The sequence below is a fragment of the Thalassophryne amazonica genome, chromosome 12 (assembly GCF_902500255.1).
Source record: "Thalassophryne amazonica chromosome 12, fThaAma1.1, whole genome shotgun sequence".
Taxonomy (NCBI): Eukaryota; Metazoa; Chordata; class Actinopteri; order Batrachoidiformes; family Batrachoididae; genus Thalassophryne; species Thalassophryne amazonica.
In genome coordinates, this window is record NC_047114.1 from 104,718,685 (window position 1) to 104,741,738 (window position 23,054).

The window sequence follows — 23,054 nt, forward strand, 5'->3', positions numbered from 1 at the left end:
TTTTTACCTCTAAAGTCATCCTACAAACAACCATCCTATGCTGTCTAACGGCACTCTCTCCTGCCACCACCTTACAGTCTCTGATTTCTTTTAGCTTGCATCTCCTATATAGAATGTAGTCCACCTGTGTTCACCTTCCTCCACTCTTATATGTTACCCTGTGCTTCTCCCTTTTCTTAAAGTAGGTGTTCACCACAGCCATTTCCATCCTTTTTGCAAAATCAACTACCACCCTAACCCTAACCCTCTCCTTGAATTGCTGGCTGTCTGAGTGGTGTCCAAAAAATGAGGTGGGCTTCATAGATAATTGGCAAATCTTCTGGGGAAAACCTGGTCTTGTTAGGAGAGACGGCATCCATCCCACTTTGGATGGAGCAGCTCTCATTTCTAGAAATCTGGCCAATTTTCTTAAATCCTCCAAACCATGACTATCCAGGGTTGGGACCAGGAAGCAGAGTTGTAGTCTTACACACCTCTCTGCAGCTTCTCTCCCCCTGCCATCCCCTCATTACCCCATCCCCGTAGAGACGGTGTCTGCTCCCAGACCACCAATAACCAGCAAAAATCTATTTAAGCATAAAAATTCAAAAAGAAAAAATAATATAGCACCTTCAACTGCACCACAGACTAAAACAGTTAAATGTGGTCTATTAAACATTAGGTCTCTCTCTTCTAAGTCCCTGTTGGTAAATGATATAATAATTGATCAACATATTGATTTATTCTGCCTTACAGAAACCTGGTTACAGCAGGATGAATATGTTAGTTTAAATGAGTCAACACCCCCGAGTCACACTAACTGTCAGAATGCTCGTAGCATGGGCCGAGGCGGAGGATTAGCAGCAATCTTCCATTCCAGCTTATTAATTAATCAAAAACCCAGACAGAGCTTTAATTCATTTGAAAGCTTGACTGTTAGTCTTGTCCATCCAAATTGGAAGTCCCAAAAACCAGATTTATTTGTTATTATCTATCGTCCACCTGGTCATTACTGTGAGTTTCTCTGTGAATTTTCAGACCTTTTGTCTGACTTAGTGCTTAGCTCAGATAAGATAATTATAGTGGGCGATTTTAACATCCACACAGATGTTGAGAATGACAGCCTCAACACTGCATTTAATCTATTATTAGACTCTATTGGCTTTGCTCAAAATGTAAATGAGTCCACCCACCACTTTAATCATATCTTAGATCTTGTTCTGACTTATGGTATGGAAATAGAAGACTTAACAGTATTCCCTGAAAACTCCCTTCTGTCTGATCATTTCTTAATAACATTTACATTTACTCTGATGGACTACCCAGCAGAACCAGTCCCAGCAGAAGACTGCCCCTCCCTGAGCCTGGTTCTGCTGGAGGTTTCTTCCTGTTAAAAGGGAGTTTTTCCTTCCCACTGTAGCCAAGTGCTTGCTCACAGGGGGTCGTTTTGACCGTTGGGGTTTTACATAATTATTGTATGGCCTTGCCTTACAATATAAAGCGCCTTGGGGCAACTATTTGTTGTGATTTGGCGCTATATAAAAAAAAATTGATTGATTGATTGATTGATCTGTCCTTCCCCATTCCTATCCTTGATACATATCTACCCATTACTTCCTCATCACCTCTGTTCCCTTCACCAACATGCCCATTGAAGTCCGCTCCTATCACCACTCTTTCATGCTTGGGTTCACTCTCCACCACCTCATCTAACTCACTCCAGAAATCTTCTTTCTCCTTCATCTCACAAACTACCTGTAGGGCATATGCACTGATGATATTCATCATCACCCCTTCAATTTCCAACTTCACACTCATCACCCTTTCAGACACTCGCTTAACCTCCAACACACTTTTAACATACTCTTCCTTTAAAATGACCCCAACACTATTTCTCTTCCTGTCCTCACCATGGTACAACAATTTGTACCCACCACCGATGCTCCTGCTCTTACTTCCCTTCCACTTGGTCTCTTGCACACACAGTATGTCTACCTTTCTCCTCTCCATCTTATCAGCCAGCTCTCTCCCTTTACCAGTCATACTACCAACATTCAAAGTCCCCACTTTCATTTCCACCCTTCTAGTTTTCTTCTTCTCCCACTGTTTGTGGAGACATTCTCCTCTTCTTCATTGTCTTCGCCCAGCAGTAGCCCAATTTCCACCAGCACCCTGTTGGGCAACAGCACCAGTGGCGGATATTGTTAACCCGGGCCGTGACCAATCCGGTATGGAAATTCGATTCTTAGTCTGCATAGTTGGGTTGGCTTGTTTTATGCCGGATGCCCTTCCTGACGCAACCCTCCTCATTTATCCGGGCTTGGGACTGGCACTCAGAATGTACTGGCTGCACACCCCATGTGGCTGAGTTTTGGCACTATATAAACTAAATAAATTTAAATTGAATTATGAGCCACTGTGGTCAGACAGGTGGTGCTGTGATGTAATCGTTTCAGAAATATTCTGTATTGCCTGTGCACCAGGATACGCAAATCCAGCGTTTTCAGATTTACCCCCTCTGGAACCTGTTTTTCAAATGCCATAGTTTTGGCTGCCCAAAATGCGGTTTATGTGGGGATGAGATGCCAAAATGATACAAAACATATGCAGATGCACCTAAATCTGTTCCCGTGTGGATGGGCCCATAGTGCTGAGCTCAGAAGCCACAGTACAGGATGCATCATCAACGTGAAGGTTCAAATACCCTAATATTAAAACCTTCTCCAATTTAATGATGGTAGACAAAAAGTCATTGAATTCAATTACAAGGACTCTGACTACACAAGGATGTCAAGAAATTCAAAATACAAATAAAATGTTTCCATAAAACCAGCCTTCATCATTTGGAGCTCAAATGAAGAAAAAGAGCCAAACTTTATTAGCCAGCATGTGAACCTCTCCCGAAACACAGCAGTGACCCGATAGACAGAGGGTTCCAATGACAGAGCAGTGAGCCAGACAAATCTCCTTCAGGTGAATGTAATCCATATTTTGTTGCCACATTTCAGTCAGGAACATGAAGTCCTAATGCTTAAAAGTATGGTTGCACTTGCTCTTAATTTGATTCTTTCTTGAAAAAGCACAGATCAAAATTCCTATAGTTAGATTCTTTATTGTCATTGCACATTGCTCTACAACAAAATTCTCTTTGACTGTAGTCCTTTTCACAGCAGCAGCAGTTTAAAATGTAAAGGGTGGAATATTTATTAAATAGAAAGTGCAGAGTGAAGGTGCAAAGGTCCAACTCAGGCTTTCTGCAGAGGTTTCACAGCCCTGGGGAAGAAGCTTTTTTAAATCTTTCTGTCTGTGTTTTCATGACACTGAGCATCGTAGGGGGAGGGTGTTAAAAAGACATTGTCTGGGGTGTGTGCAGTTACACCTGTTTTTTTTTTTTTCTGCTCTGTTTTTCACCCCGGCATCCTCGGTTCATCTGTTGGTTTTGTAGGCAAACTGGTACCAGTCCCGATCAGCACGGATGGAGGCCTTGGTGTGTCTCATTACGGTCCCTCAAATCATTTCAGAATTATCAGTGTCAGTGCAACAGGCCGATAATCATTCAAGCATGTAACTGCTGAGCACTTTGGGACGGCCTTCAAGCAGGAAGCTTGAAGGCTGATAAGGCTGATAACCAGACCAATTAGCAGTGTTAGTAATGGTATTAGTACCGTTAAAGTCTTAACAATATCCATCCTTAATGCTCAGCGATCAGTTGTAAACCCGAATTGGTGATTTTGTGTATCTTCAGGTGGAGACAATGCATGACTTTGAGGCTGCAAACTCAGATGAACTGGAGTTGAAAAGGGGTGATGTGGTACTGGTGGTTCCAACTGCATCAGCAGAAGATCAGGTGAGACCAATTACAAAGGTCCTATAGTGGCTGTAGTTAAACGATTTTGTAGGGCTCCACAGAAGCTTGTACCTCTGTTCTCTTCAAGGTCTCAATTTTTCATCTCCCCAGAACCCTCCAAAATCACATGGCCCTATACCTTTGATGCTTCTGCTTTTGAGGTCTCCTATTTAATCAGGTTCATTCCTCCATCAAAGAGGAGACTGCGTAGTCTCCGGGCCAGGACCAGCCGACTGAGGGACAGTTTCACTCACCAGGCTGTCAGAGCACTCAACTCCCTGCTCTCTCCCCCCCCCCCCACACACACACACACATATACAAACTCTGGATCTTGACCCCCCCCTTCACAGACACTGACTTCGTACTCCTGACATCCACCTCACAAATACTGAACATATCTTCAAGCACTGCTTATGATGCACTTTAAATTAGCTTGAATAAGCTCATCAATGTTGAATCACTGCTCAGTTTGCACAAGTCACACTGCCACCACCATTCTATTGTCTACTGGATTTATAGATTTACTGGCATGTTGTGATGTTAGTTTCACTGATTAACATCACTTTGAGCAGATGGGGTGAGTTCATCAGTGAAATTACCTCCTGGAGTCAGTGACTTCCACTGCTGGGCGAAGACGACAAAGAAGAGGAGGAAAATGTTACCAAGAACAGAGGGAGAAGAAGAAAACTAGAAGGGTGGAAATGAGAGTGGAGACTTTGAATGTTATAAAACAACCAACCCAACTATGCAGACTAAGAATCGAATTTCCATACCGGATCGGTGACGGCCCGGGTTAACAGTGTCCGCCACTGGTGCTGTTGCCCAACAGGGTTGCCGGTGGAAATTGGGTTACTGCTGGGCGAAGACAATGAAGAAGAGGAGAATGTCTCCACAAACAGTGGGAGAAGAAAACTAGAAGGGTGGAAATGAAAGTGGGGACTTTGAATGTTGGTAGTATGACTGGTAAAGGGAGAGAGCTGGCTGATAAGATGGAGAGGAGAAAGGTAGACATACTGTGTGTGCAAGAGACCAAGTGGAAGGGAAGTAAGAGCAGGAGCATCGGCGGTGGGTACAAGTTGTTGTACCATGGTGAGGACAGGAAGAGAAATGATGTTGGGGTCATTTTAAAGGAAGAGTATGTTAAAAGTGTGTTGGAGGTTAAGCGAGTGTCTGACAGGGTGATGAGTGTGAAGTTGGAAATTGAAGGGGTGATGATGAATATCATCAGTGCATATGCCCCACAGATAGGTTGTGAGATGAAGGAGAAAGAAGATTTCTGGAGTATGTTAGATGAGGTGGTGGAGAGTGAACCCAAGCATGAAAGAGTGGTGATAGGAGCAGACTTCAATGGGCATGTTGGTGAAGGGAACAGAGGTGATGAGGAAGTAATGGGTAGATATGGTATCAAGGATAGGAATGGGGAAGGACAGATGGTAGTTGATTTTGCAAAAAGGATGGAAATGGCTGTGGTGAATACCTACTTTAAGAAAAGGGAGGAGCACAGGGTAACATTTAAGAGTGGAGGAAGGTGCACACAGATGGACTCCATTCTTTATAGGAGACGCAAGCTAAAAGAAATCACAGACTGTAAGGTGGTAGCAGGAGAGAGTGTCACTAGACAGCATAGGATGGTTGTTTGTAGGATGACTTTAGAGGTAAAGAAGAAGAAGAGAGTGAGAGCTCAACAAAGGATCAGATGGTGGAAGCTGAAGGAGGAAGACTGTTGTGTGAAATTTAGCGAGCAGGTGAGAGAAGCACTGGTTGGAGGGGAAGCAATTTTGGACAACTGGAAAAGTACTGCAGATGTGGTGAGGGAGACAGCTAGGACAGTACTGGGTATGACATCTGGACAGTGGAAGGAAGACAAGGAGACTTGGTGGTGGAATGAAGAGGTCCAGGAAAGCATAAGGAGAAAGAGGTTGGCGAAAAAGTTTTGGGATAGTCGGAGAGATGAAGAAAGTAGACAGGAGTACAAGGAGATGCGGCGTCAGGCGAAAAGAGAAGTGGCAAAAGCAAAGGAAAAGGCATATTGCAAGCTGTACAAGAAGTTGAATAGTAAGGAAGGAGAAAAGGACTTGTACCGATTGGCCAGACAAAGGGACAGAGCTGGAAAGGATGTGCAGCAGGTTAGGGTGGTAAAAGATGCACATGGTAATGTGCTGACAAGTGAGGAGTGTGTGCTGAGAAGGTGGAGGGAATATTTTGAAGAGTTGATGAATAAAGAAAATGAGCGAGAGAAAAGGCTGGATGATGTGGCGAGAGTAAATCAGGAAGTACAAGAGATTAGCAAGGAAGAAGTGAGGGCTGCTATGAAGAGGATGACGAGTGGAAAGGCAGTTGGTCCAGATGACATTCTAGTGGAGGCATGGAAATGTCTAGGAGAGATCAATCAATCAATCAATCAATATTTTTTTTATATAGCGCCAAATCACAACAAACAGTTGCCCCAAGGCGCTTTATATTGTAAGGCAAGGCCATACAATAATTATGTAAAACCCCAACGGTCAAAACGACCCCCTGTGAGCAAGCACTTGGCTACAGTGGGAAGGAAAAACTCCCTTTTAACAGGAAGAAACCTCCAGCAGAACCAGGCTCAGGGAGGGGCAGTCTTCTGCTGGGACTGGTTGGGGCTGAGGGAGAGAACCAGGAAAAAAAAACCATGCTGTGGAGGGGAGCAGAGATCAATCACTAATGATTAAATGCAGAGTGGTGCATACAGAGCAAAAAGAGAAAGAAACAGTGCATCATGGGAACCCCCCAGCAGTCTACGTCTATAGCAGCATAACTAAGGGATGGTTCAGGGTCACCTGATCCAGCCCTAACTATAAGCTTTAGCAAAAAGGAAAGTTTTAAGCCTAATCTTAAAAGTAGAGAGGGTGTCTGTCTCCCTGATCTGAATTGGGAGCTGGTTCCACAGGAGAGGAGCCTGAAAGCTGAAGGCTCTGCCTCCCATTCTACTCTTACAAACCCTAGGAACTACAAGTAAGCCTGCAGTCTGAGAGCGAAGCGCTCTATTGGGGTGATATGGTACTACGAGGTCCCTAAGATAAGATGGGACCTGATTATTCAAAACCTTATAAGTAAGAAGAAGAATTTTAAATTCTATTCTAGAATTAACAGGAAGCCAATGAAGATATGGGTGAGATATGCTCTCTCCTTCTAGTCCCCGTTAGTACTCTAGCTGCAGCATTTTGAATTAACTGAAGGCTTTTTAGGGAACTTTTAGGACAACCTGATAATAATGAATTACAATAGTCCAGCCTAGAGGAAATAAATGCATGAATTAGTTTTTCAGCATCACTCTGAGACAAGACCTTTCTAATTTTAGAGATATTGCGTAAATGCAAAAAAGCAGTCCTACATATTTGTTTAATATGCGCTTTGAATGACATATCCTGATCAAAAATGACTCCAAGATTTCTCACAGTATTACTAGAGGTCAGGGTAATGCCATCCAGAGTAAGGATCTGGTTAGACACCATGTTTCTAAGATTTGTGGGGCCAAGTACAATAATTTCAGTTTTATCTGAGTTTAAAAGCAGGAAATTAGAGGTCATCCATGTCTTTATGTCTGTAAGACAATCCTGCAGTTTAGCTAATTGGTGTGTGTCCTCTGGCTTCATGGATAGATAAAGCTGGGTATCATCTGCGTAACAATGAAAATTTAAGCAATGCCGTCTAATAATACTGCCTAAGGGAAGCATGTATAAAGTGAATAAAATTGGTCCTAGCACAGAACCTTGTGGAACTCCATAATTAACTTTAGTCTGTGAAGAAGATTCCCCATTTACATGAACAAATTGTAATCTATTAGACAAATATGATTCAAACCACCGCAGCGCAGTGCCTTTAATACCTATGGCATGCTCTAATCTCTGTGATAAAATTTTATGGTCAACAGTATCAAAAGCAGCACTGAGGTCTAACAGAACAAGCACAGAGATGAGTCCACTGTCCGAGGCCATAAGAAGATCATTTGTAACCTTCACTAATGCTGTTTCTGTACTATGATGAATTCTAAAACCTGACTGAAACTCTTCAAATAGACCATTCCTCTGCAGATGATCAGTTAGCTGTTTTACAACTACCCTTTCAAGAATTTTTGAGAGAAAAGGAAGGTTGGAGATTGGCCTATAATTAGCTAAGATAGCTGGGTCAAGTGATGGCTTTTTAAGTAATGGTTTAATTACTGCTACCTTAAAAGCCTGTGGTACATAGCCAACTAACAAAGATAGATTGATCATATTTAAGATCGAAGCATTAAATAATGGTAGGGCTTCCTTGAGCAGCCTGGTAGGAATGGGGTCTAATAAACATGTTGATGGTTTGGATGAAGTAACTAATGAAAATAACTCAGACAGAACAATCGGAGAGAAAGAGTCTAACCAAATACCGGCATCACTGAAAGCAGCCAAAGATAACGATACGTCTTTGGGATGGTTATGAGTAATTTTTTCTCTAATAGTTAAAATTTTGTTAGCAAAGAAAGTCATGAAGTCATTACTAGTTAAAGTTAATGGAATACTCAGCTCAATAGAGCTCTGACTCTTTGTCAGCCTGGCTACAGTGCTGAAAAGAAACCTGGGGTTGTTCTTATTTTCTTCAATTAGTGATGAGTAGAAAGATGTCCTAGCTTTACGGAGGGCTTTTTTATAGAGCAACAGACTCTTTTTCCAGGCTAAGTGAAGATCTTCTAAATTAGTGAGACGCCATTTCCTCTCCAACTTACGGGTTATCTGCTTTAAGCTACGAGTTTGTGAGTTATACCACGGAGTCAGACACTTCTGATTTAAAGCTCTCTTTTTCAGAGGAGCTACAGCATCCAAAGTTGTCTTCAATGAGGATGTAAAACTATTGACGAGATACTCTATCTCCCTTACAGAGTTTAGGTAGCTACTCTGCACTGTGTTGGTATATGGCATTAGAGAACATAAAGAAGGAATCATATCCTTAAACCTAGTTACAGTGCTTTCTGAAAGACTTCTAGTGTAATGAAACTTATTCCCCACTGCTGGGTAGTCCATCAGAGTAAATGTAAATGTTATTAAGAAATGATCAGACAGAAGGGAGTTTTCAGGGAATACTGTTAAGTCTTCTATTTCCATACCATAAGTCAGAACAAGATCTAAGATATGATTAAAGTGGTGGGTGGACTCATTTACTTTTTGAGCAAAGCCAATAGAGTCTAATAATAGATTAAATGCAGTGTTGAGGCTGTCATTCTCAGCATCTGTGTGGATGTTAAAATCGCCCACTATAATTATCTTATCTGAGCTAAGCACTAAGTCAGACAAAAGGTCTGAAAATTCACAGAGAAACTCACAGTAACGACCAGGTGGACGATAGATAATAACAAATAAAGCTGGTTTTTGGGACTTCCAATTTGGATGGACAAGACTAAGAGTCAAGCTTTCAAATGAATTAAAGCTCTGTCTGGGTTTTTGATTAATTAATAAGATGGAATGGAAGATTGCTGCTAATCCTCCGCCCCGGCCCGTGCTACGAGCATTCTGACAGTTAGTGTGACTCGGGGGTGTTGACTCATTTAAACTAACATATTCATCCTGCTGTAACCAGGTTTCTGTTAGGCAGAATAAATCAATATGTTGATCAGTTATTATATCATTTACCAACAGGGACTTAGAAGAGAGAGACCTAATGTTTAATAGACCACATTTAACTGTTTTAGTCTGTGGTGCAGTAGAAGGTGCTATATTATTTTTTCTTTTTGAATTTTTATGCTTAAATAGATTTTTGCTGGTTATTGGTAGTCTGGGAGCAGGCACCGTCTCTACGGGGATGGGGTAATGAGGGGATGGCAGGGGGAGAGAAGCTGCAGAGAGGTGTGTAAGACTACAACTCTGCTTCCTGGTCCCAACCCTGGATAGTCACGGTTTGGAGGATTTAAGAAAATTGGCCAGATTTCTAGAAATGAGAGCTGCTCCATCCAAAGTGGGATGGATGCCGTCTCTCCTAACAAGACCAGGTTTTCCCCAGAAGCTTTGCCAATTATCTATGAACCCCACCTCATTTTTTGGACACCACTCAGACAGCCAGCAATTCAAGGAGAACATGCGGCTAAACATGTCACTCCCGGTCCGATTGGGGAGGGGCCCAGAGAAAACTACAGAGTCCGACATTGTTTTTGCAAAGTTACACACCGATTTAATGTTAATTTTAGTGACCTCCGATTGGCGTAACCGGGTGTCATTACTGCCGACGTGAATTACAATCTTACCATCAAAGATGCCATCAAAGTGACCAGCATTCTCCACCCAGTTGTTGCTTGCCTTGTTCCTCTCATTTTGACAAATTATGATGTGCAAAGCAGGTTGTTATCACAACTGGTGTAAAGGTGAAGTGAAAATCTCTTCAGTATCACCCTCCACCTCAACTTCAAAATCCTTAAAGTGTTTTCTGCTGTCACACAGAGTGAGCTGAGTTCACATGAACAGATTTCTCCTCTGGGTTCAGATGTGGAGAATTTATGAAGCCTTTCAGCAACCAGTCATGGAGTGGATCTGCAGGGTCACCACTGATTTGTAGTCATAATGATGTGTAGTCTTCTCCCTCAGTCCTTTGGCCTCTCTTCATTGGCTTCCTCTTCATTGGCTTCCTGTTAATTCTAGAATAGAATTTAAAATTCTTCTTCTTACTTATAAGGTTTTGAATAATCAGGTCCCATCTTATCTTAGGGACCTCGTAGTACCATATCACCCCAATAGAGCGCTTCGCTCTCAGACTGCAGGCTTACTTGTAGTTCCTAGGGTTTGTAAGAGTAGAATGGGAGGCAGAGCCTTCAGCTTTCAGGCTCCTCTCCTGTGGAACCAGCTCCCAATTCAGATCAGGGAGACAGACACCCTCTCTACTTTTAAGATTAGGCTTAAAACTTTCCTTTTTGCTAAAGCTTATAGTTAGGGCTGGATCAGGTGACCCTGAACCATCCCTTAGTTATGCTGCTATAGACGTAGACTGCTGGGGGGTTCCCATGATGCACTGTTTCTTTCTATTTTTGCTCTGTATGCACCACTCTGCATTTAATCATTAGTGATTGATCTCTGCTCCCCTCCACAGCATGGTTTTTTTTCCTGGTTCTCTCCCTCAGCCCCAACCAGTCCCAGCAGAAGACTGCCCCTCCCTGAGCCTGGTTCTGCTGGAGGTTTCTTCCTGTTAAAAGGGAGTTTTTCCTTCCCACTGTAGCCAAGTGCTTGCTCACAGGGGGTCGTTTTGACCGTTGGGGTTTTACATAATTATTGTATGGCCTTGCCTTACAATATAAAGCGCCTTGGGGCAACTGTTTGTTGTGATTTGGCGCTATATAAAAAAAAAATTGATTGATTTATTGAGTCCGTTAGTGTTTTTCACACCCTAAAACAGAAAATGGTTATGTTTTTTAAAATTTTTGTTTAATGAGTAATTATATCCTTAGGAATAAATCAGTGAAAAAAGCACAGGGTGTAGTGGATATGACTTTTTTTTTCTCTTAAAAGTTTGAAAGGTACCTTTGGCAGTTGATGAGCTCTCAAAAAGGTCTGAATGGCACAAAACATTGGAATTTTGGGCGTTTCCAGCCATTTTGCAACTGATGCTCCAAAATCTAAAAGCAAACAACTTGGTAAGTTGAGTAAAGTAGGAAATGTAAAAACACCTCACAAGGTTTGTTTAATTTATTCATGAAACTGCTTTATTGTCATATTTTGAAAAAGTTCATTGTTTAAAATAAGTTTAGTGAGATTTCATAGTGGCTGTACCTAAAAGCCACAGAAAAAAGTTAGCAGAAGTCATAAAAGTGGTAGATGTGATGTTATTGTGGGTCAATGAAAACGACAGACGTTCAGAAATAACCTACCTGCATGTGTCCCGTCAGTTATTTGAGCGATATCATGCATTTCCTCAAAGCTGACCGTCTGATCTCCAAGGCTTCATTTTCATTTGGCTCGTAAATCAGCTGTTTAATCCGTCAGTGTTTTCATTACGGCTTTACTAACCGTGCTCCGTGCTACATCACATAAAAACACATTTCGCCGCGCTCGTCTGTTTCTGAACAAGTCCTGAAGAAGAAGCATGTTCGTCTGATGCTGCAGTTTAAAAAAAAACGCGCAAAGAATAACAGTAATCTTAATTACTCCAGAAAACAAATCCATTCTTTATACGGGCGGGCTTCCGGGTACAACTCATTTGCGTATGTCACAAACGGCAGACGTCACAATGCAAAGCATTATGGGATTGCTCCACTGACTGAATCAGATCGTAATCACGGTGCATGTAAACACGCACAGCAAGCGGATCACTTTAGGGCATGTAAACAGGACAATCTGATCCACCAGTTCGATAGAATTCAATCAGATCAGAAATAAAGTGTCCATGTAAACGTAGCTTATGACAGGGGTGTGATGATCAAAGGGTCCTTTTCATTTACAAGTCCTTGGGGGTCTCGGAGCCACGTCCCACTGTGAGACTGTCTATGTGGATCCGGTGTTCTTGGAGGTCCCAAAGCCATGTCCCACTGTGAGACTGTCTACAGTGCTTCTTCTTGCATTGTGATTGATCAGGGTTTTAGCAGGGTAACACGGAGCCATTTGGCTGAGGAGGCAGCCTAAGGAATGGTTTTTATCAAATGTGTCACAAAAGGCTGTTGATCAGTAAGTTTTACACCAAGCGAGTCTTTAGCATTTAAGTAACAGAAGGGTTACAGTCGGTCAAACAAACAGAACTTTAAACATTTGGTCAGACATTTAATAGAAGAAGGAACATTTACTTTAATAGAAAAGCAATATTTATCTTTTTAGTTTCCACAGTCTGCACGACAGCTTGACCACAAGAGCTCAACATGGAGTCTGTCCCTTCAGGGACCACACATACAGTTGAAGATGCTCTGGATAAGGATGCCAAATTTTCCAGTTCAACTGCGACAAAAGGTCCTTCCTGTGGGAGAGGCCACGACTCTCCAGTGAGGAGCAGAATCATGGGGAACCATGTCCTGCAAGGCCAGTACGGGGCTACTAGCAACACTGTGTGATCGGTCATGCATATTCTGTGTATTACCAGCGTGATCAATGGAAGAGGAGAAAATGCATATAGTAGACAGGCTGACCAAGGGTGAGCCAGTACATCCTGGCCCAGTGGGCTGTGTGGTTCTGTGTGTTGTAGCATTCGAGGCAAACCGATCGACTTCTGACTTGCCAAACCTGTCACAGATAAGTTGAACCACATCCGGGTTGAGGCGCCACTCAGCCGGTGGCAGTTTCTGACGTGAGAGAAAAACTGCAGCGTAGTTCTGCACGCCCCGCCAATGCGCAGCCCTGAGACTCAGCATGTGAGGCAAAGCCCACTGGAGAAGTTCCTGGGCTTCTCTTAAAATGAACAGACCTGATGCCTCCTTGGTGGTTTATATGGTACACTGTTGATGTGTTGTCCAACCATTCAAGCACATTTTTTTCCCCTCTAGGGCAGGAGAGAAATGGCTGAGAGCTAGGCGGACAGCGCGCAGCTCTAGCACATTGATGTGCTAGAGCCTCTACTGAGGGCTCCAGACACCCCTGATCATTCTGTGGTTCCACACTGCACCCCAGCTGGAAAGTGAGGCATCTGTTAGAATGACCTCCTGGTGGGATGGTAGAGAGGCCAGAGGAACACCATGTGTTAGGAACTCCTTTTCTCCCCAGGGGTGAAGATGTTGGGCAGACTGAGCTGGAAGATGCACAGTCCTGAGTTGATCTAAGATGAGTTGAGGCCCAGGCTGTTGAGCCATTTTTATAAGGTGCGCAAGGACAGGGGTCCCAGAGGTACGATTGCTGACACTGCCATCAGTTTCCCCATGAGCTGGAGGAGCAGACCGTAAGTCAGTCTGGCATTCCTGCGAACACGACAGACCAGAGGGAGAATGTCGTCCACCCTTTGCAGGGATGGGCGAGCAGTCATTGCCAGTGAGTCGAGCGCCATGTCAATAAATACCACCTGTTGGCATAGGGTCGAGCTCTTTGCGAAGTTCACAGTGAGCCCTAGCTGTGAGATGTGTTGCAGTAGGGTGCAAGTGTTGTCAGGTGATTGCTGCCAACACTGTGCGCATAAAAGCCAGTCGTCTAGATAGGGAGGAATCCATATCCCACAAGCCTGCAAGGGAGAGAGTGCTGCTGCCACACACCTGGTGAAGGCACGGGGAGCAAATGAGAACCCAAAGGGGAGGACTCTGAACTGGTAGGCAAACCGGAGGAATTGCCTGTGGTGAACTGACACTGGGATATGAAAATTGGCATCCTTCAGGTCCACACTGCTAAACCAGTCCCCCCAGCCAAATTGCCTGGAGAACATCCATTATGTGGACCATGTGAAAATATAGCACTTTCACATACTTCTTGAGGTCAAGGATAGGGTGAAAACCACCATACTTTTTTGGAACTACAAAATAATTTGAATAGAACCCCCTTAGGTGATCAGAACAGTGGACCTGCTGTATGGCTCCTTTCTTTGGGAGATCAAGAATCTCCTGCCTGAGAACAAGTGATCTCTCTGGGTCTTAGACTTTTACACCATTGAACGTGGGAGGGGGAGCGGGGATTGAACTGAATATTGTAGCCCCTGACCATCATGGGGCATATATTTGAGACCAATTCCTGCCACCGGTTGAGCTGGGTGGTCCACCTATGGGTGGCTGAAAGGTAGACTGCTGGGAGGACTGATGCGGTAGGCCCCGATTCCAGGGAGCACATCCGTTAGCTGGCAGGAAGCCACCTGTGCACTTAGGTTGGCGCCTGGGAGTGCGCTGTAATTCAGCAAATTGCTGCCAAGACCTGTTAGCCCGAACAGCATGTTGCAGGGTCTGCTGGGCCACAGGGCCAAAAACCTGACCTGGGATAACAGGCAGAGTGCGTAGTGATCCCCTGCAAGCCTCAGACAGAGGGGATTGAGCCAACCACACCTGGCACCGGGCTATGGTCAGAGTGGACATCATTCTGCCAAGCTCCCGTGACATGTAGGCAAAAGCCCGGAGCGAAGCATCACTCAGGCTCTGTGGATCAGTGTCAGCTCCATTATCCTGGAGAAACCTGGAAAGTGTAAGGGCAAGATAAGACAGGGAGCTCCCCAGAAAACTAATTCGAGCTGCAGTGTCATAGCTCTTGGTAAGGAGGTCATCAGTGACCCAACATTGAGGTCATGGGCAAGGGACCTCTGGCCAGGCAGCATCAGCAGGCGCTACAATCAGGCTATACTAACAACACTGTCCACTGAAGGCATATGGTCTAAGTCATACATATAGGTGTCATAGGTATTAAAGGCACTGCGCTGCGGTGGTTTGAATCATATTTGTCTAATAGATTACAGTTTGTTCATGTAAATGGGGAATCTTCTTCACAGACTAAAGTTAATTATGGAGTTCCACAAGGTTCTGTGCTAGGACCAATTTTATTCACTTTATACATGCTTCCCTTAGGCAGTATTATTAGACGGCATTGCTTAAATTTTCATTGTTACGCAGATGATACCCAGCTTTATCTATCCATGAAGCCAGAGGACACACACCAATTAGCTAAACTGCAGGATTGTCTTACAGACATAAAGACATGGATGACCTCTAATTTCCTGCTTTTAAACTCAGATAAAACTGAAATTATTGTACTTGGCCCCACAAATCTTAGAAACATGGTGTCTAACCAGATCCTTACTCTGGATGGCATTACCCTGACCTCTAGTAATACTGTGAGAAATCTTGGAGTCATTTTTGATCAGGATATGTCATTCAAAGCGCATATTAAACAAATATGTAGGACTGCTTTTTTGCATTTACGCAATATCTCTAAAATTAGAAAGGTCTTGTCTCAGAGTGATGCTGAAAAACTAATTCATGCATTTATTTCCTCTAGGCTGGACTATTGTAATTCATTATTATCAGGTTGTCCTAAAAGTTCCCTAAAAAGCCTTCAGTTGGTTCAGAATGCTGCAGCTAGAGTACTGACGGGGACTAGCAGGAGAGAGCATATCTCACCCATGTTGGCCTCTCTTCATTGGCTTCCTGTTAATTCTAGAATAGAATTTAAAATTCTTCTTCTTACTTATAAGGTTTTGAATAATCAGGTCCCATCTTATCTTAGGGACCTCGTAGTACCATATTACCCCATTAGAGCGCTTCGCTCTCAGACTGCGGGCTTACTTGTAGTTCCTAGGGTTTGTAAGAGTAGAATGGGAGGCAGAGCCTTCAGCTTTCAGGCTCCTCTCCTGTGGAACCAGCTCCCAATTCAGATCAGGGAGACAGATACCCTCTCTACTTTTAAGATTAGGCTTAAAACTTTCCTTTTCGCTAAAGCTTATAGTTAGGGCTGGATCGGGTGACCCTGGACCATCCCTTGGTTATGCTGCTTTAGACGTAGATTGTGGGGGGGTTCCCATGATGCACTGTTTCTTTCTCTTTTTGCTCCGTATGCATCACTCTGCATTTAATCATTAGTGATCGATCTCTGCCCCCCTTCACGGCATGTCTTTTTCCTGTTTTTTTCCCTCAGCCCCAACCAGTCTCAGCAGAAGACTGCCCCTCCCTGAGCCTGGTTCTGCTGGAGGTTTCTTCCTGTTAAAAGGGAGTTTTTCCTTCCCACTGTGGCCAAGTGCTTGCTCATAGGGGGTCGTTTTGACCGTTGGGGTTTTTCATAATTATTGTATGGCCTTGCCTTACAATATGGAGCGCCTTGGGGCAACTGTTTGTTGTGATTTGGCGCTATATAAGAAAAAAGTTGATTGATTGATACTGCGATGCATCAGACATTGCACACAGTGCCCTGCAATTCTGTGGCATATGGATGAAGGATTTAGGGTCAGACCAGCACCTCTGCAGCTCTTCAATATCGCAAGCTGGCTTACGAGTATCCCTAAAAAAGGCACTAGAAGAGGCAGTCTCCATGGGAGGAGCACCTACACCAAGCTGTGACAAGGCCAACTGAATGGCCAGGGGGAACACTCCCCCTGTCCTTGAGCTCCAATCCGACCCAGTGGGTCCCCGCAAAATAATGAGTCAGATGCCGCAGTTGACATCACATCGTCATCACGATGGCTGGCTGTGGGGGGGGGTCTCCTCCTCACTACAGTCACAGGAATGTGTCAATTACTCTGTGAGAGGAGTAGCAGAAGATTCAGAAGGCTGCAGAGAAAGAAGCAATGACTTTACCTGAGCAAATTCAGAGGCCAGGTTGTCAGCCTTATCAGACAAGATCAAGTCATGGGCACTCATCTTTGCTGTAGCAGTAAGGGGCTCATCATGCGGTTGCTTACATGAGTGTGGTGTCAGTGTCGCAGAGGAAATCTCTGCGTCGATCCTGGACAGTCTAGCCAATCTGTCAGTCAGTGGCATAAAAACACAGTTGAAGCTAGCATCATCTGTAAGTGCTTGTTTCAAGTGTCCATGTCCGAGACAGGATGGGCATAAAGTATGGCCATCTTCTGGGCTCAGAGGCACCAGGCAGCTATTGCACGCATGCACCAATGTAGTAGACATTAGTGCGTGTGGGTGTAGCAATAAGAGAGACACAAAATTGGGGTGCAGCAAGCGAGAGCACTCACATCATCCCAGACTCACACCGAAAAGAAAAAAGAAAAGTAGTGAGTGGCAGCAGTCACAGCCCCCCACAAACTGACACCTAGGCATTACAATTATAAGCCACCAACAGCATTAATTTTCAAGCGCAACAGCGTTAATTTAAAAAAGCGCCGGCGAGCTGCATGTTTGGAGCAGAATGACCAGGAGCAGAAAAACACTCACAATGTCCAAACTTGTAACGTAATTTCACAGCAGCAAAGAGAAGCGGCCATGTGGGCACAAACAGTGCTGTGAAAAAAAGAACCGGCAGTGTGGTATGTCCTACAGCGGGACATGTCCTGGCATGTCCCATGTTGCACACAGTAATGGTAACAAATTAACGCACATTCAGGAAAATGAGAGCAACATGTCCCACATACAGTAGTGGAAAACAAGTAAAGCCACAATCGCTCACTTATAGTAAAACAGAATTACTCACCGAGAGCTGAGGCCAATTATGTTGAACACCTGCAGCTAGCGGGGTCACTCACCCACAGCGATAAGCAGAACAGAGTAAAAAACTTGTGGTCTTGCATCCTCTGGAGAGAGTATATGCGCAGCTCCAGCCATGGAAGGTTGCGAGGCTCTGATCAACAAACAGTCCTAAAAAGTTCAACCTTCTGCTTCTCACGCGAAAGATGGAAAAAGAACTGAATGTTGGGTAACATGTGCTCATATACTGTTGCTGACATCACCCAGGTCAAATCTACTGCCGTGACTTTGTTGGTATAAGACTCGTCCTCTGCGCATGCGCCCATGGAATAATCCAGGTGCTAAAGCATGAAATAGAACTTAAGTCTCTCATGTTAAGAGCAACATTGAGCTACAAAAACACAATAAATCAGTAACACTAACAACATGGTTAAACTAGCATAAACCACAACAACACTTATACTCAAAACCCCGAACTCCCATGGTGCATTGCAGCACAGCATCCATTGTTTAGTGATTAGCAAACAATGCTAATTTCTCCAAAATGATTTGTCCTATCAACTTTTCAATTTTGCTGCATTCATCCTTGACCCAAAATACATAAACATGCCAAACGGCAAATGTCAGCCCTCCCCAGTTTTTGTGTAATCAAAGCCAACACACACACACACACACACACAGATTCCACTTGGCTATTATATATATAAAATGTACTGTTGTGAGCTCTGCACATTCGAGATGGTTGTTTTTTTACTCTGTATTGTCCGGGAGGTTGAGAATAACGGAATGTCAATTCTCAATATGTCTGCGTATGCATTACAGAATTGACAAAGTCGACTTGACTGGACTTGATTTATACAGTGCAAATTCATTCACCTCAAGGCACTGTACATTAGTAGCATGTAAACCTTACAAGCAATTTGGATAGGTGTACCTAATAAAGTGGCCAGTGAGTGTATATGCATGCTCACCGTGATGCCTGTAGCTTGATGCCAGTTGGCCTCTCAGTTGACAGTTTTTCCCCCAGCTGCTTTTGTGAGGGTGTCTGTAAGTATCTTGAGCATGTCACATGCACTGACAACTTGCTACCCTGTCACAGTGACAGGGAATTGAAAGAGGTCTTGAGACCATTACTCTAACCACTAGACCATCCCCTCCCATATTAGACAATTTATGCACATATATTGGCAGGAGGTGTGGCATAGATCATAATTCACAACAGCCGGAAGCCACACTGAGATTACCGACATATTTCAGAATAAGTATCTTACGTCACTGACTGCTTTCATATTCAGCATATTTTGTGGTTATTCCAGGATGCTGGATGGCTCACGGGAATTAAAGAAACTGAGTGGTTAACACTTGGACCTGGAGCTCAAAGAGGGCTTTTCCCAGAAAACTTCACCCAACGCATGGTGTAGTAACGCTCTGCATGGAGAGAAGACGCTGTGATTGATCAACATGGAGCTGATTTCTATCCCAGTATAATCCATTCCTGGATTTATGATGCAATTCTATGGAAGTTAAAACATGTACATGTTCTATGTTCTGCTGAAATGAAAAATTAAACTAGTAGTACTTTCCTCAAGATAAGTGAATATAGATAAGCATGATATGTTAGTGTGGTCTGCATTTGTCTGGAATTGAAGCAGGTATCCTCTGCAAAACATTACTCCACAAAATGGGATGCAGCTTGTGAGGAACGATAAAGGTGACTTCAACCCCATATGTTGTGATCATTTTGTAGTTCTTCTCATGTCAGAACGTGTTGTGCTGCGATCTGTGTAAATGTTCTTGAGTGTAACCTATGTTCACACTTTTCCTTATTGTTTATACCTGAGTACCATGGCTGTTTATTCATGAATTGGCTCTTAATATTGACATGTATTTTGTGAACATCTGAAAACATTAATAAGGGTTTAAAAAAGCATAAAAAATATTCAGAGGATCAAATAAAGTATCTGAAACCAAACTATTGTATGTGTTTATTCTATTTTTTGTCACATAAAATTTTTACTAGGGATGAGCGAGTACACCACTATCTGTATCTGTTCAACCGTCTAAATGATCTGTATCTGTACTCGGAGTGGGCGTTGTCTAAACAGGAAGTGGGCGTGGTTTAACTGAAAAGTGGCAGGGCTTAAATTGGTACATTATTTAAGTCTGAAATTGATATGGATTGATCAGAAGTTGCTATATTTATTGTTTATTTGAAAACTATTTACAGAACAGCCTCAAAATTGAGATTCAATGTTTTGGGTCACAATTGTAAAGGAACTATTTACAGAACAAGTTTTTTTTAATAAACTTAGAACATGAATATGTTTTTGATTACAACAGTAAAGGAACTATTTACAGAACAAGTTTTTTATAAACTCAGAACATGAATGTTAAGTGTATGAATGAATAACAGAACAGCCTCAGAATTGAGATTCAATGTAGTAGGAAATTATGAACTACTAAGTATGCATGAACAAGAGTTGTCATACTCAACACAACTTTCTTTATTTTGTTATCAAACTGTGATTTTTTTTAAATTATTTATTTATTTTTACTACCTAACGGATTCATTTTTGATCAGGATATGTCATTCAATATGCATATTAAACAAATATGTAGGACTGCTTTTTTGCATTTGCGCAATATTTCTAAAATTAGAAAGGTCTTGTCTCAGAGTGATGCTGAAAAACTAATTCATGCATTTATTTCCTCTAGGCTGGACTATTGTAATTCATTATTATCAGGTTGTCCTAAAAGTTCCCTGAAAAGCCTTCAGTTAATTCAAAATGCTGCAGCTAGAGTACTGACGGGGACTAGAAGGAGAGAGCATATTTCACCCATATTGGCCTCTCTTCATTGGCTTCTTGTTCATTCTAGAATAGAATTTAAAATTCTTCTTACTTATAAGGTTTTGAATAATCAGGTCCCATCTTAACTTAGGGACCTCATAGTACCATATCACCCCAATCGAGCGCTTTGCTATCAGACTGCAGGCTTACTTGTAGTTCCTAGGGTTTGTAAGTGTAGAATGGGAGGCAGAGCCTTCAGCTTTCAGGCTCCTCTCCTGTGGAACCAGCTCCCAATTCGGATCAGGGAGACAGACACCCTCTCTACTTTTAAGATTAAGCTTAAAACTTTCCTTTTTGGTAAAGCTTATAGTTAGGGCTGGATCTTCCTGTTAAAAGGGAGTTTTTCCTTCCCACTGTAGTCAAGTGCTTGCTCACAGGGGGTCGTTTTGACCGTTGGGGTTTTACATAATTATTGTATGGCCTTGCCTTACAATATAAAGCGCCTTGGGGCAACTGTTTGTTGTGATTTGGCGCTATATAAAAAAAAAATTGATTGATTGATTGATTGGATCGGGTGACCCTGAACCATCCCTTAGTTGTGCTGCTATAGACTTAGACTGCTGGGGGGATCCCATGATGCACTGTTTCTTTTTATTCACCTCTTTTTGCTCTGTATGCACCACTCTGCATTTAATCATTAGTGATTGATCTCTGCTCTTTTCCACAGCATGTCTTTTTGGGATTAGGGGTTAGGATTAGTATTAGGGGTCCATCCCCGATATGGGAACGGAGGTGCATGGGCACTCCCTCGACCCCAAAAAAACACTCATAATTGGAATATGTTAGTGGATCAGCAAGTTCCCCTTCTTGGTCTATCAAAAAATTAGTTTGGCCAAAAAATTGAAACACATGCCCTGTCGCAACGTTTCAGTCGTATTGGATCTTCCTCAGGCACAAGAGCACGTGCAGGGAATTGAAAAAACTGTCAAAATTGTTCTTGTCAAAAGCAGCCGAATTTCAGTCACTATCTGGACGAGTCTTAAACATGCCAAAGCTTGGTGTGAAAATGAGCAGAGAAAGACAGAGGCTCCCTTTATACGCGTTGAGACTCCACCTCTGCAAAAAAGCAATAGCATGTGTGAAAGTAAAAAAGGAATTAACTTGAGTTGAAGTGGGGCCAAAGCAAAACAGCATTCAGAGCCACAAAGTAGATGTTCCACCCACACATAACAGAAGGAAGCAATTACTACTTTTATTTTCCTTTTACCTTCCACTTTTTAATTTGTTTTACTTATTTTCATTGTTTGTCCTCCATAGTTGTAACTGTGTGCAGTGATGCCGGTAACGCGTTACTTAGTAACGCGTTACTCTAATCTGACCACTTTTTTTAGTAACGAGTAATCTAACGCGTTAATCTTTCCAAATCAGTAATCAGATTAAAGTTACTTCTCCATGTCACTGTGCGTTACTATTATTTTTCATTGTGGGTCGATAGCAGCATTAAACTTGGTCTGTGGGCAGGAGGTCGGGGTTCGACTGAACTGCCCACTTTAAGCGAGCTGTGAGCTTTTCATCCACGGTTTTTTGCAGCTGCTCGACTTGTCTCCTCTTAAAGCACGGTGATCAGGACACCTGCACTGAGCTTTACAAAGACATTTTTATACTTTTTTTCCTCCTTTATTTAGAATTCTGAGCTGAGCCGCTCTGTATCTGCACGTTAAAACAGCTGATCCTCCGCGACGCGTCAACAGCTAACACTATTTTCCACTTAAATGCACCTAAACTCTCTTTCTGAGGACCACATGATGTGAAAACACAATAAAACTTTACCTGTAAATCTGGTCACGTTTTCTGTATAAATAAATGTTATCCATTCTTTGTGCTCAAACGCCAAAGTAGGGGCGAATCCAGATGGAATGGGGGCGTGGGGGAGGGATGTGCCCCCCTCACAACACCCCTAGATTAAAGGTCCAGTTTTGAAGCCTTTTTTTACTACAACTACTAATACTACTTAAAATAATATTAATTTCGACAAGTAAAATATTTAGAGAGAATTTAAATGTTAGAAAAATGCTAGAATGAATTTAATAGTTACATTTATAAACAATGTAGGTTCGAAATTGCAAGTTTTACTGTTACAGTGCTGTCAACAGTTAAATATGAGGTCAAGAAAGAGGTACTTTTTATTACTTTTTTATAAAACAAGTATTTATTTTCATTGAAGTCAAGAAAGGGTGACTATAAAGTAAGTTTTAGCAAAACGGGTATCATTGTCATGTTGAGGTGGCAGAGGGTTGTTGTCGGCAGCTGGGAAAAGTAACTAAAAAAGTAACTAGTAATCTAACTTAGTTACTTTTACAATTGAGTAATCAGTAAAGTAACTAAGTTACTTTTTCAAGGAGTAATCAGTAATCAGTAATTGGATTACTTTTTCAAAGTAACTGTG

At 42.7% G+C, this 23,054-nt stretch overlaps 1 protein-coding gene across 1 annotated transcript in view; it reads left to right on the top strand.

Moving 5' to 3' along the window:
- amph (amphiphysin) overlaps positions 1–19,258 on the top strand; it is a 424,563-nt gene extending 405,305 nt beyond the window's left edge. The window contains exons 23-24 of the mRNA XM_034182651.1: positions 3,725–3,826; positions 19,136–19,258. Of these exons, the coding sequence (XP_034038542.1) occupies positions 3,725–3,826; positions 19,136–19,240 (207 nt within the window). The 3' untranslated portion in view covers positions 19,241–19,258. The remainder of the gene's footprint in view (positions 1–3,724; positions 3,827–19,135) is intronic.
- The last annotated feature ends 3,796 nt before the right edge of the window (positions 19,259–23,054 follow it).